Source organism: Carcharodon carcharias, chromosome 5 (genome assembly GCF_017639515.1).
Source record: "Carcharodon carcharias isolate sCarCar2 chromosome 5, sCarCar2.pri, whole genome shotgun sequence".
Taxonomy (NCBI): domain Eukaryota; kingdom Metazoa; phylum Chordata; class Chondrichthyes; order Lamniformes; family Lamnidae; genus Carcharodon; species Carcharodon carcharias.
In genome coordinates, this window is record NC_054471.1 from 197812754 (window position 1) to 197828383 (window position 15630).

General features: G+C 44.3%; 1 protein-coding gene across 4 annotated transcripts in view; it reads right to left on the reverse strand.

The window, feature by feature from the left end:
• The window catches only part of msra (methionine sulfoxide reductase A), a 475363-nt gene that overhangs the window by 433653 nt on the left and 26080 nt on the right, over positions 1 to 15630 (reverse strand). Inside the window, exon 1 of one of the 4 annotated variants that reach the window (XM_041188606.1) lies at positions 1334 to 1467. The exons of 2 other annotated variants lie outside the window; for them this stretch is intronic. Coding sequence is in view for 1 of the 2 variants with exons in the window: in XM_041188604.1 (XP_041044538.1) it covers positions 1232 to 1244 (13 nt within the window). In the remaining variant the exon portion in view is untranslated. Of the gene's footprint in view, positions 1 to 1231; positions 1260 to 1333; positions 1468 to 15630 lie in introns of those variants that run through there. One more of the 4 variants, XM_041188604.1, reaches the window with a different exon arrangement.

Here is a 15630-nt window from a genome sequence, read left to right on the forward strand (position 1 = left end):
ACATTTGCCCACAACTCCTGAATTTTGTTTATCATATGTACTTATAGGGAAATAGGCACATTGATTAGCTCATTCTGTTTCAACCTAATTTAACAGTCTTTATATGATTAATAACTACACAAATATTCAAGTTTACATTTCTCAACCTGTGAATGAAATCAGATTCTGAGATTATACACTACACTAATGTTGTAATAAATGAACATTTACAGTATTCAAATCACTATAATTCTCAAGTGTCAATATTCTTTGTTAATCTGTGTTCCAAATAAAAAAGCAGTTCCACAGGAATCAGTGTTTCCGTGCAACCAGCACTTGGAGAGTCATTGTAATAAACCAGGCGCACTGCGGCAAAAAGACATGCTCATAACAGGTCGCATCCCTCCAACGAAGATAATTACTTGACTGATACTCTCTGCCTGAGATAAAAGAAAGCTGCTCGTACTCCTGTTTGATCCTGGAAGCAATATGATTAAAAATTCCCAGAAAACCCAAGCCTTTTGAATGTTTAACGCCACATGAAAGTGAAGTTATCTGTAATCTAGACCTAAAGCATTCCCACTGACAAGAGTGATCCTGCTGGGTATCTATCCTACTCCTCAAATAGCGCTGTATCCCAGCAACCTTTCTGTTGCCAAGGCAAACCCTGGAGAACAGTTGCTTGTAATCAGCCTACCGCAATCCTGTGGGTATATCTTTGTTCTGTTGTGTTTCATGCCACTGCACAAAGCACAATGTGAGCTGAATGCTAAGCAGCATTGAAGGGCTCTAGGGACTGATTCAAGCCTTTGGTACAGTTCTCTGTGCGATGACGTAGACAGTCAGTCCTTCATGTAGGTTTTACTACACATAACAGCTGACGTGTATCAAGTTTCCTGAACAAAGAATATTTAATGAGGAGCACAACATACCCCCTTTTCTATCATCATGTCACTCGTTTTCTTGTTGCTACGTGATTAAGTACAAGTCACAGAAGGTGCAAACCAGGAAACTGCCATTTTCCTTAGAACTTACGGCTTTAAAATAACGGGAAGGCAACTCCTAAATTCTTTTCTGACGTTTTCTTTTTTTAAACAAACACACAGCCACGATTACTGATAATCCGTGTTAAAAGGGGCAAAAGTCACTAAATCCAGACGGTGATTATAATGCTGTGGCTGAAAAAACAAAATATTGCTGAAGCAGGAAACAGCTACTTCGAAGACCACTGTGCTTTGAAGATCTGACTTACCCCCTCCATTCATCACCTTGGGGCCTACTCTCTTAAAATTTGTACATTTCAGAAAAAAACAATATACTGCCTTGCAAAGCAAAGTAAAAAAAGAAATCATACCCAGCAATAGGCATGAAGAGGTTAACAGTTACAGTATCCTGTGCTTCCCCTTCACGTATTTAAGTGAATTTAGATGAACAATGTTCAATGCTGTAGCTCACCCCTCCCCCAACCAATGGTGCAGCCAGCAGTACTGCAAAGCCCTTTACAGCATGCTGATTACTGATTAGTCAGACACTTGCTTTGCCAAAAGGAGATACTTCAAACTTGAGCATGGTTATCAATCCAATGACTCAGTTATACAGAAAGTTTTTTTTTGCTGGCTGTGTGTGTGTGTGTGTGTGTGTGTGTGTGTGTGTGTGTGTATATAGAGATGCTGAGGGTAGATTTCTGGAGCTGCCTAGTTGGTACTGGGTAGAGTCAGACGACCAGATCCACATGGAACGGTGTTCCCTGATACTTGCTCACATTCCACTTATTTCTACACAAAATTATTTCATTTTAAAACTGCAAGAATAACACAGCACATATCCGATGAAACCCAGTGGGTGCCATAAGCTCCAGGTATCATACAAAGGTAATGGGGATAGGAAGGCAGGATTTGGCACAACTACTTAACAATGGCCTATCCGCGGAGTGCAACATCTACATTGCTGCACATGGCATAACCCATACAAAATAAACTTACTTCCACAATCAGTTAATACTGTGATTGCAATCAGTGATTATCAATGCTAAAGTTGCTCATTTTAATTACTTGCAAAACATCAAAGAAAATACATAGTGTGATTTGGGGGGTGGAGGGGGCGGGGAAGGGAAGGTTTATGGAGCCTGCAAGAGTGGCAAACATGGCATGTGTGTGGGGGGGGCGGTGACTGAATGAGGCGGATGCAAAATTTTGGATTTCCTGACAGCTTGAGATGCAGAGATTAAGTCAGCGCCATGTCAGGCCTCATGCTGCCCTGTGGTGGGTTCGCATTCGTAATACGTGCGCACTCCATGAATATTCATTAGCAAAAAAAAAACCTTTTATCCTTGCATCCTACCTTCAAGATAAAGTCAGCAGCACATGAGAATGTGGTGGCAACCAATTACTGTTCAGTTAGAGGTGGCTTGCACCAGTCAGCTTTGTGGGGTTGTGCCTGAGGTCAGCGGTACAAGGGAGGGGAGTAGGAGAATGGCAGCTTGCATGGGGGTTTGGAACTGGAATAAGAGAGTCAGGGTTGGCGGGAGCTGGGGGGGTGGGGGGGCGGGTGGTGAGGGTTGAAAGATTGGGGTTCAGGTGCATGGAGGGGTGGAAGGGGGATCCAAGGGAGCACAGAGATTGGGGTTCAGGTGCATGGAGGGGTGGAAGGGAGATCCAAGGGAGCACAGAGATTGGGGTGAGGGACATGGAGGAGGGAAGTGGGAAGAGCCTGGCCTCCTGTGTGTGGTGGGGGTGGGGGTGGGGGTGGGGGTGGGAGGGCTGGGGGCACACAGGTCAGCCAAAAGTAAGAAAATGTGGGGCCTGAAGGGTGGTGTCAGTACTGCACAAATGTGGGTCCACCTTGGTCTTGGCTGGCAGAGTCCTTAAAGGCCTTTGAGTTCACCAACAACATTTCTATTTAACCCCATTGAGAGTGATCTTGCACAATGTCCTTTACAACACATGGAAGATGGGCCAGGTGAGTCTGCATGCTCAGAGCGGTGAGTGCAACACTGGACACTAACATGAACATTCAATAAAGAGTGAACAAAAAAAAATTGTTTCTTCCACAATAAAGGAAATGTCCCTAACTCCCTTGTAACCATCAATGTGTGCCAACCGTGAGGCGTGCCTGTACTTTTAGTCTCTGACTAAGCTAGTCTCAACAAATAATGACGATGCAAACACGAATAAAGTGAAATCAGTGTATTGTGAAATATTTACAAATGAAATTTCAATTTGAAAAAACACCCGTACCATCTTTGTGCTCTCGATAAATATAATGTTACTGGCAATGGGGCTGGGTGGGGAAGGTGTGGCCGTGACAAAGAACCTCCTTTTGTCCAGGAGGCTCTCGTATAGCCAGCCCATCGCTGCTGCACTGTCACTGACTGCAGGTTTCACCCTGAAACATGATCTCACCTATCTCCCATGCACACCGCCAGAGATTTACATGTTTATTGTAATCGTCTGGGAAACAGAAAAAAGCAAGAGAGGGGAAGTGGTGTGCACTTCCGGTTCCGGTGTCAGGAATGGCACATCACTGATAAGATTCCCCCCGCTGAGTTTTTTTAGCCTCTTACCATGTCTCGCATAAGAATCCCAAAGTGTTTCATATACAGTCAGGATTAAAGTGCAGAATACATTATTCAGGATGTTTTATATAAATGCAAGTTGTTGTCGTAGGTGTTAATGGCAATCGTTTTGGCATACTTGCAAGATCTCATAAACAGCATTAAGATGAATGAAAAAGCTATACATGTTTTTGTCAGCGTTAGAGAGGATTGTTGGCCAACCCTGCTCTGACATTACTATTTTGCTTTCTGAATAAACACAGCTAATTTTCCACCCCTGCTCCACCTGGACACAGACATGAAAGAATGAAGCCCGACATGTCATGATGTCCCTCACCCCTATTACCGTACAATTATAATCCCAAAAAGGGCACAGGCAGAGAGCCCCAATATTACAAGGTTCCATCCTTTTTCCTCTGCTTTGCATTTTAAGTATTGCCAGGAACAGAGCAGAGAAAATGAACCACTTGTCCTTTCTTTGTCCTGTACTTGTGAATTCTCTAATTCCTGCACAGAAGCGTTAAGTATAAGACTCGTTGCCAAATCTCCCAATACAATATCAGATTCTCCAATCCCTCACACATTATGCCACACAGGCTTGAATTGTGCGGTCCTAGGGGAGAAATTAGCAGAGAAAAAATTACCCCCTCTGATGCATCTCGTAGTACTGACTGCAGGGAACATTAACACTGCAGGGATCAACAGACAGCAGCTTGGAACATCTTCGAATAAAAACATTAAACAGGGCCAGGAGTGGGGAAGGAGAAAGGTGATTGGAGAGCAGTCATGAGGACAACTGTATAAATTATTCAGGTATTTTGATTGAGGGACTATGCTCTAAGAGGCAAGCAGCAATAAAATTAGTGTGCACTTAGGTTTTGTTTTAAATGCTGTGCTTTTGCAATTTGTTCCACTTCTCCTGTAGTGTCTATAACTGAACTGTTAACTCTTCTGTTTTTCCCACAGATAGTGATGACCTGCTGAATGTTTACATTAGTTTGTGGATTTTGTTTTCCAATATCTAACATCCGCTCCAGGGCTTCAGCATCTAATCTAGGTGGAACTTGCATTCAAATACTGAAGAGATGCCTCATTGCAGGTACCATCTTTCCAATGAAGCCAATGGCCCTGTGATGGGGCCTGTTTCTGTGGCAGTATCACCTCTTTAGCTCAGCGGTGATTATCATTCACAGAATCACACAGTGCAGAAGAGGCCCTTCGGCCCATTGAGTCTGCACTGACATGTGAGAAACATCTGACCTACCTACCTAATCCCATTTACCAGCACTTGGCCCATAGCCTTGAATGTTATGACGTGCCAAGTGCTCACCCAGGTACTTTTTAAAGGATGTGAGGCAACCCGCTTCCACCACCCTCCCAGGCAGCGCATTCCAGACCGTCACCACCCTCTGGGTAAAAGAGTTTTTCCTCACATCCCCCCTAAACCTCCTGCCCCTCACCTTGAACTTATGTCCCCTTGTGACTGACCTTTCAACGAAGGGAAAACAGCTGTTCCCTATCCAACCTGTCCATGCCCCTCAATCTTGTACACCTCAATCAGGTCTCCCCTCAGTCTTTTCTGCTCCAATGAAAATAACCCAAGTCTACCCAACCTCTCCTCATAACTTAAATGTTTCATCCCAGGCAACATCCTGGTGAATCTCCTCTGCACCCCCTCCAGTGCAATCACATCCTTCCTATAATGTGGCGACCAGAACTGCACACAGTACTCCAGCTGTGGCCTCACCAAGGTTCTATACAATTCCAACATGACCTCCCTACTTTTGTAACCTATACCTCAATTGATAGAGGCAAGTGTCCCAAAAGCCTTTTTCACCACTCCACTAACATGCCCCTCCGTCTTCAGAGATCTATGGACACACACACCAAGATCTCTTTGTTCCTCAGAACTTCCTAGTGTCATGCCGTTCATTGCATACTTCCTTGTCAAATTACTCCTTCCAAAGTGTATCACCTCACACTTTTCAGGGTTAAGTTCCATCTACCACTTATCTGCCCATTTGACCAGCCCGTCTATATCTTCCTGTAGCCCAAGACACTCAACCTCACTGTTAACCACCCGGCCAATCTTTATGTCATCTGCAAACTTATTAATCCTACCGTCCCAATGTCGTTTATATAAATGACAAATAATAGGGGACCAGCACAGATCCCTGTGGTACGCCACTGGCTTCCAGTCACTAAAGCATCCTTCTGTCATCACCCTCTGCCTCCTAAAACTAAGCCAATTTTGAATCCACCTTATCAAATTAACCCATATCCCATGTGCATTTGCCTTCTTTGTAAGTCTCCCATGTGGGGCCTTGTCAAAGGCTTTGCTGAAATCCACATAAACTACATCAACTGCACTACCCTCATCTACACACCTGGTCACCCCCTCAGAACATTCAGTCAAATTTGTTAGGCATGACCTCCCTCTGACAAAGCCATGCTGACTAACCCTGATCAAACCTTGCCTCTCCAAGTGGAGATAGATTCTGTCTTTTAGAATTTTCTCCAATAGTTTCCCTACCACTGACGTGAGACTCACTGGCCTGTAGTTCCCTGGCTTATCTCTACAACCCTTCTTAAATGGCAGAATCACATTAGCTGTTCTCCAGTCTTCTGGCACCTCCCCTGTGACTAGAGAAGAATTAAAAATTTGGGTCAGAGTCCCTGTGATCTCCTCCCTTGCCTCCTTCAGCAGTCTGGGACACAAATCAACTGGACCTGGAGATTTGTCCACTTTTAAGCCTGCCTACACCTCCAATACCTTGTCATTCCCTATATCAATTTGCTCAAGAACCTCGCAATCTCTCTCTCCCCGAGTTCCGTACCTTCATCCTCATTCTCTTGGGTGAAGACGGACGTGAAGTATTCGTTCAACACTCTACCAATCTCCTCTGGCTCCACCCATAGATTGCCCCCTTGGTCCCTAATGGGCCCTACTCTTTCCCTGGTTATCCTCTTCCCATTGATATACTTATAGAATATCTTGGGATTTTCCCTACTTTTACCAGCCAGAGCTTTCTCACATCCCCTCTTTGCTCTCCTAACTGCTTTCTTAAGCTCCACCCTGCACTTTCTGTACTCCACTAATGCCTCCGCTGATTTGCTTCCCTTGTACCTGCTAAAAGCCTCTCTTTTCCTTCTCATCGTATCCTGAATATCTCTGGTCATCCATGGTTCTCTGGGCTTGTTACTCCTTCCTATCACTCTAGAGGGAACATGTTATGCCTGTACCCTCAACATTTCCTTTTTGAACGCCCCCCCCACTGCTCTTCTGCAGATTTCCCCACAAGTAGCTGTTCCCTGTCTGCCCAGATGCTGCCTTATTTTACTAAAATCCACTCTCTCCCAATCCAAAACATTTTTTTGGAACTTGTCTATTTCTTTATTCATAGCAAACTTAAATTATACCGTGTTGTGATCGCTAAAACTAAAATGCTCCCCCACCACCACCTCAGCCACCTGTCTGGCTTCACTCCCCAGAATTAGGTCCAGCAATGCACCGTCCTTTGTTGGACCCTCTGCATATTGACCTAAAAAGTTCTTCTGTTCACATTTCAAGAAATCCACTCCATCCAAGGCCTTAACACTTTGTCTATCCCAATTAATGTTGGGAAAGTTGAAATCACTTAATATAATTACCCTATTGTTATTGTTTTTACACACCTCCACAAATGGTACACATATTTGCTCCTCAATTTCCCACTGACTATCTGGGGGTCTATAACGTGGCTGCCCCTTTTTTATTCCTAAGCTCTACCCACAAAGCTTCATTTGATGCCCCCTCCAAGATATCATCTCTCCTTACTGCAGTAACTGACTCCTTAACTAATAATGCAATGCCTGCTCCTCTTTTACCCCCTCCTGTCTCGCCTGAAGATCCTATATCCCAGAATATTGAGCTGCCAATCCTGCCCCTCCCTCAACCATGTCTCAGTGATGGCTACTATATCACAATTCCACATGTCAATCCTCACCCTTAACTCATCCGTTTTACCTGTAATACTCCTGGCATTAGAGTAGAGGCCATCCAGCCTTGCCTTACTCCCTTGAAACCTAATGTAGCTGTACTCCCTCTGACTTGATTGTTTTACTGTATTATGATGTGTCCCTATTCTGCTAACATTCTACGTCCCGTCCCCATGCCAAATTAGTTTAAACTCCTCCCAACAGCACTAGCAAACTCACCCGCAAGGATGTTAGTCCCGCTCTGGTTCACATGTAGACCGTCCCGTTTGTACAGGTCCCACCTTCCCCAGAAACAGTCCCAGTGATCCAGGAATCTAAAACCCTCCCTCCTGCACCAACTCTTAAGTCACATATTCATTCACTTATACAGGTTTCTCGGGTCCATTGTGTTGTCTGCTTTCCTCCTCCTTCATCCAGGGAATCCAGGAACTCCTGAGATTTAACTCGTTTGCAGTTGGGGAATACTGCTCCAACACCAAGGATCACTCCAGGGGCTTCTTAAACCCCTCTTGCAAGAGATTGCTCATCAAATGGGTTTTTTCTTGTACAGGTTTCGGTACAAATACAGAGGGATTGTCTTCTGGTTGGACCGCCAATCTGTACAGCAATGGATGTTACAAACGTCCATCATTCTTCCACAGTTCATGCATGGTCTCAGTGCCCGACTATACTGTTTAGGTAGTTCAGCTCCTTCGCCAAGCTCACAAGCTCTTGGTCCATGTCTTTGTTTTTGTTCTCTTCTTGTTGAAATTTTTTCTAGAGAACCGAATAATTGGTCTGCAGCTGGCAAAGCGGGTCTTCCTCGTTCATCAGTTCATGAACTTGCTCTTTTATTGCCTGGATCTCTGCCATCAACTCTGGAATTCTGGCCTTTTCAACTGGGAACCGATTCCAAGCCTCAGCCTTGCTCAGGGTTTCACTTTTCTCCATTGCCTTGCCTTTGCTCATCTACTTGTTGTTTTCTTCCAGCCGACGGCTCAGGAGGTTTGCTTTGGCTTGTTCGCTTTTAAACTTTCACGCAAGCTGGTTATACTCATCCTCAGTCTTCATCAGGTCACTTTCAACCACCTCCAACTGCTTCAATCAAAACTTCAAATCGCTCCATTTCCAGCGTGAGCTCTTTAATTTTGATATTGTCCAGCTGAGCTTCTCCTGAAGGTTTCTCGAGTTCTCTTGGCTTGATTTTGGAGTTCCTCTTCTACACGGTGAAACCTCTTCTTCAACAAGCCAACTCAAAGTCCAGATCATTTGACTTTAGCTCTTCTCCTTTGAGTTTCACCTTCAATTCATTCTTTTCATCGAGGAGGGTGGATACTTTGTCCTCCATCACCTATTTCAATTTCAAAAGCTTCTTGTTTTGTCCTATCAGTTTCTCTGTTACCTGTTTTTTTTTAATTTGTTCCTGCTTCAGATTGTTATTAAGGTCATTAACTTGTTGCTCTTCTTCTCTTGTCCACCAACATCACGATGAAAGATTTCGACTTGGTCAAGTCATTTTTCAAGATGAATTCACTTTTCCCCACTCTAGCTTCTGACAATTTGAGTTATTTCACTCGGTCTTTCACTAATTCCAACTCACGGATCAAGTCTTTGGTCAGATTCTGCTCTTTATGCAGCTAACATGGGGCTGGGAACATTCCAAATTGCTTTTGTTACAAGCACCTTCCAGTTTTTCTAGATTGACCATTTTTCTCTGCAGTTTTTCCACATCCAGTTTCAAGTTCCTTCTCTGGAGCTCTGCGTCTCTCAATCTTTTCTTCAGTTCGGTGCCCTGATCTTCCTCCTTGGTTATTTCCTCACCCTTACCCTCCATCTCCAATACCCGCTTCCGCAGGTTTTCCACCTCAGGTTGGAGTTGCCACACTCCTTGTGGCTAATTTTAACCCGCAATTCCTGAAGCTCCTCCTCGCTTTTCTGTGAACTGTTGTTGGCTTCCTCCAGCTCTTCAAGTCAGTGGTTCAGACCGGACGGCTTTTGCCATAACTGGAGGTTCTGAGACTCTTGGGTGGCAAGTTTGGCCATCATCTCGTCATGCTCTTGCAAAGACTTGGCAGACGAGTGCCCGAGTTCTGCCTCGACCCCAGAATGGTTTGTTTTAGTGTCTTGAGGAGAGGGGGGCACTGCTTGGCCATTTTTTTTATATATACAGCTGAGCAGACAGTTTAATGTCTCAGCTGAAAGAAGGCACTTTCAACAGTTCAGCAATCACTCATCATTTTGAGGCCCCCCCTCTCCTTCGGGGGTCCCGTGCCACACACTGTTTCATTGTAAATCCGCCTTTGAATGAAGCACTTAAAAATAATATAATGGCACAATTTAAAGAGTGGAGAACTCTTCCAGTGTCCTAGTCAACAAGCAATTCCATCAAAAATAGATCAGTCTTTGGTGTGTGAGACCTTGTTGTGTACAAGCAGGCCAGAGTGTTAGCCCACGTAACAGCAGAAACCATACTCTGTGATTATAGCATCGGCTGTGAAGCACTTTGGGATGCCCTGAGGAGGTGAGAGGCAATATATAAATACAATAGTGGTGGCAGCCTTCCATCTCCTGAGACATGGTTTGCACTGCGGTGGTCAACTCTGTGGTTAAGAATTTCCTGGTGCAACTCAGGATCCTCACTCCAGTGTGGCAGTCTCTGCTGCATTCACCACAGAGGAAGGCAGTGGGCTGAGGAGATGCAGGATTTACTGGCCTCTGTTTTCTCTGGGCCCTCCTTCTCAACCAGCTGAGTTTCACGTATCTGCTCGCTTCTCCCAATGCCCCTCCAGTCAGTTTCCAGAGGTCACAGCCGTCAGTGACTGTCTCCCAGTTATCACTGGGAATGACCACCATCTTCATATCTGACTTGCAGGTGTCTTTAGCGGAGGAATGGGCACCCAGGAGGTCATAATTCAGTAGCCAGTTCATTGTACAGAAGGCCTTTGGGTATATGGCCATCACCCATGTGATGAACACGGCTGAGCCAGCACAGACGTCATTGGCTTTTTGTGGTGTATGAATGTCAGTGCTAGTGTAATCTTAGATATGTAGGCCGTACATCCCCAAGACTGGCGGGCTCTATCAAACAGCATTCCCCTTCCACTGTTCACAACAGGCAGGGTACAGACCGTACCCAACCAGCCCGTGCTTGCAAAACTCAAAAAACAGTGTCCAACGTTAGATGTGATTCCGCGATTGGACAACATTTGCTAAATAATCCTCAATGTGCTAAGAATTACGTTGACAAACAATTGAAGATTGTCAGTGGGGCTTGCAGTGTGGCACATTTGTGTATTCTGGAAGCTACATATATTAATACACAGGACCCTGTTCTTTGCAGACAGAAAGAACATGTGCACATTGTATCTGTTTCAGCTAAACAAAATAAGTGACAGCCATTCGCTGACTCATTCCTTAGGGCAATGCCTTGGCCAATCAGGGTGGAGCTGTATGGTTTAAATTTTAAACAATTCTTGGCAGTTAAACTGTCACCATCAGTTCTCCATTCTCCATGGCAATGCCACTTACCAACCAATCAGCACTCTTTTCACATACAGTATAAATGATCGTCTTCCCCTTACATTTGTATTCTCGCGAGCGTCCTGATGAGTGCAAGACGAAAAGCTTAGACATGTCTCTTTTTTCAGCAACTATATTGCCAATTCCTTCACCATTGCTGGGTCAGAAACCTGGAACTCCCGACCTAACAGCACTATGGATGTACCGACACTAGATGAACTGTAGTGGTACAAGAAGGCAGCTCACCACCACCTTTCCAAGGGCAATTCGGGATGGGCAATAAATGCTGGCCCCGCCAGTGATGCCCCCACATTCCATGAAACAATAAAAATACAGATCACATGACCCCTTTCATTTACCCTGAGTTTAGAGCTATAATCTCAAAATATAAATATCTTATCAACCTCATAACTGTAATAATGCTTTCAAACTATTGACCTGAATATTTGTTGCTGGTACTCTAATTGATCTGCTCATTCACCCCCACTGTGTAATTATGTTTTTATTCTGATTGAATCTGTTGCGATCGCTGTGAATGCCTTTGTTCTTGTACAGGGTCACAATCTTTGCGTCATGCATATCCTGGGGCACTGCCCAATCCCTCCAGCAGAGACAGAGAAGTTTGTGCAGACACTGCAGGAGTGCAGTTTTCATATGCTTGATGAGCTCAGGTGGTATAAGATCAATACCTGGAGCTTAGCACATAGCAAGTAAGTCAATAGCTTTGCTAAGCTCCTCCATGTGATTGCAACTATTGTTAGGGCATCTTCCTGCTGAGCATCATGGGAAAAGTATTTGCCAGTGTTGTCCTCATCAGACTGCAGATCCTGGCTGAATGTATCTCCCTCAAATCCCAGCGTGGCTTCAGAACTGGAAGCTCTGCCACTGGCATGATCTTGTCAGTCCAGCAGCTGCAAGAGAAGTGTCAGGAACAAAGGGGACAACTATATTTTGCCTTCATCAGTCTCACCAAGGCATTCGACCATGTGAGCAGAGGTGGTCTATTTAAGCTGCTGGAGAAAATTCGATGCCTGTTGAAGCTGCTGAATGTGATCTCCTCTTGCCATGACAACATGATGGGTAAGGTCAGCTATGATGGACCATCTCAGAATCCATTTTGATCTGCGGTGGGGTCAGACAGGGTTGTATTCTGGCACAGATACTCTGACATATTCTTCTATTTGCTGTTGACATATACCTCCACAGGGGCTGTCTACTGACATACCATAACTGACAAAGCTGTACAGCCTTGCTCACCTGAGATCCAAGATAAAGGTTTGCCAAGTTCTCAGAGAGATGCTCTATTCTGATGATGCACTACTATCATTCCATACCGAGGAACACCTTCCACAGCAAATGGACACTCTGTCACACCTGTAAAGAGTTTGGTTTGACCATCAGCAACAAATGTCATGGTCCAGAATGTTGCCAAACCACCATCTATCAGCATTGACAATGTGATACTGGAGGTTAGAACATAAGAACATAAGAACTAGGAGCAGGATTAGCCCTCGAGCTGAATACGATCATTTTGGCCTCAACTCCAATTTCCTGCCCCCTCCCCTTAACCTTTCAACCCGTTACTAATTAAAAATCTGTCTATCTCCTCCTTAAATTTATTCAGCGTCCCTGCATCCACTGCACTCTGAGGTAGTGAATTTGAGAAAAATAATTCCACCTCATCTCTGATTTAAATCTACCTCCCCTTAGCCTAAAATCATGGCCTCTTGTTCTAGAATGCCCCACTAGGAGAAACACCCACTCCACATCTACTTTTGTCTATCCCCTTTAGCATCTTATATACCTCAATTAGATCCCCTCTCATCCTTCTAAACTCTAGTGAGTACAGGCCTGAACTGCTCAATCTCTCCTCATAAAACAAGCCCCGCATCTCTGGAATCAATCTAGTGACCCTCCTCTGAACCACCTCCAATGTAACTACATCCCTCCTCAAGTAAGGGGACCAAAACTGTGCACAGTGCTCCAGGTGCGGTCTCACCAATGTCTTGTACAGTTGCAACAACACTTCCCTATTTTTATACTCTATTCCTTTTGCAATAAATGCCAAAATTCCATTTGCCTTCCTTATTACCTGCTGTACCTGCATGCTAGCTTTCAGCGATTCATGCACGAGGACACCCAGATCCCTCTGCACTGAAGCATTCTGAAGTTTCTCTCCATTTAAATAATAAGTCGCTTTTTTATTCTTCCATCCAAAATGGATAACCTCACACTTATCCACGTTAAACTCCATCTGCCAAATTTTGGCCCATTCATCTAACCTAGCCATATCCATTTGTAAATTTCTTATTTCTTCATTGCAACTTACTTTCCCAGCTATTTTGGTGTCATCTGCAAATTTAGCTATAGTACCTTCTATCCCTGAATCCAAGTCATTAATATAGATTGTAAATAGTTGGGGTTCAAGGACCAAGCACTGTGGCACCCCACTAGTTACAGCTTGCTGTCCAGAAAAAGACCCATTTATCCCAACTCTCTGCTTTCTGTTGGTTAGCCAATCCTCTATCCAAGCTAATATATTACCCCAACTCCGTGTGATCTTATCTTGTGTATTAATCTTTTGTGCAGCACCTTATCAAAGGCCTTCTGGAAGTCCAGATATTCTACATCTACAGGAACCCCATTATCCACTTTGCTTGTCACATCTTCAAAGAACTCCAGCGAATTAGTCAAATACAATTTACTCTTCATAAAACCATGCTGACTCTGATGGATTGCATTTTGACTTTCCAACTGCCCCATTACCAATTCCTTAATGATGGATTCCAACAATTTCCCAACGGCAGACGTCAAACTAACTGGTCTATAGTTTCCTACTTTCTGCCTCCCCCTTTTTGAATAAGGGCGTTATATTAGCATTTTTCCAATCCACTGGAACCTTTCCAGAATCCAGGGAATTTTGGAATATTAAAGCCAATGCAACCACTATCTCCTCTGCCACTTCCTTTAAGACCCTGGGATGTAGGCCATCAGGTCCTGGGGACTTGTCACCCTTTAATCCCAATAATTTGCTCAGTACTTTTTCTCTAGTGATGGTGATTGTTCTAAGTTTCTCCTTCTCTATACCCTCTGCGCTACCTAATACTATTGGGGTGGTACTAATGTCCTCCACCATGAAAACTGAGGCAAAATATTGATTAAGCGTCCCTGCCATTTCTGCATTCCCCACTATTAACTCCCTGGTCTTGTCCTCCAAGGGACCAACATTCACTTTAGCTACTCTCTTTCCTTTTATATACTTGTAGAAGCTTTTGCTATCGGTTTTTACATTTTGCGCTAGTTTTCTTTCATAGCTTAAGAGTTGGTGCAGGAGGGAGGGGTTTAGATTCCTGGATCACTGGGACCACTTCTGAGGAAGGTGGGACCTGTACAAGCGGGATGGTCTACATCTGAACCAGAGTGGAACTAACATCCTTGTGGCTGGGTTTGCTAGTGCTGTTGGGAGGAGTTTAAAATAATTCAGCACGGGGAGGGGCCAAAGAATGTTAGCAGAATAGGGACAATCATAATACAGTAAAACAATCAAGTCAGAGGGAGTACAGCTACATTAAGTTTCAAGGGAGCAAGGCAATGCTAGGTGGCCTCTACTTTAATGCCAGGAGTATTACAGGTAAAACGGATGAGTTAAGGGTGAGGGTTGACATGTGGAATTGTGATATAGTAGCCATCACAGAGACATAGTTAAGGGAGGGGTAGGATTGGCAGCTCAACATTCCGGGATATAGAATTTTCAGGCGAGACAGGGGAGGGGGTAAAAGAGGAGGAGGCGTTGCATTATTAGTTAAGAAGTCAGTTACTGCAGTAAAGAGAGATGATAATTTGGAGGGGGCATCGAATGAAGCTTTGTGGGTAGAGCTTAGGAATAAAAAAGGGGCAGCCATGTAGTTAGGTGTTTATTATAGACCCCCAGATAGTCAGCAGGAAATTGAGGAGCAAATATGTGTACAATTTGCGGAGGTGTGTAAAAACAATAACAATAGGGTAATTATAATAGGTGATTTCAACTTTCCCAACATTAATTGGGATAGACATAGTGTTAAGGCCTTGGATGGAGTGGATTTCTTGAAATGTGTACAGGAGGACTTTTTAGCTCAATATGTAGAGGGTCCAACAAGGGACGGTGCAGTGCTGGACCTAATTCTGGGGAATGAAGCCAGACAGGTGGCTGAGGTGGTGGTGGGGGAGCATTTTAGCAATAGCAACCACAACATGGTATAATTTAAGCTTGTTCTGGACAAAGAAATAGACAAGTTGCAAAAAAATGTTTTAGGTTGGGGGAGAGCAGATTTTAATAAAATAAGGCAGGATCTGGCCAAGGTAGACTAGGAACAGCTACTTGTGGGCAAATCTACAGAGGACCAGTGAGGGTGCATTGAAAAATGAAATGGGGAGGGCACAGGCTCAACATGATCCCTCTAGGGTGATAAGAAGGAGTAACAAGCCCAGAGAACCATGGATGACCAGAGATATTCAGGATACGATGAGAAGGAAAAGAGAGGCTTTTAGCAGGTACAAGGGAAGCAAATCAGCAGAGGCATTAGTGGAGTACAGAAAGTGCATGTGGAGCTGAAGAAAGCAATTAGGAGAGCAAAGAGGGGATG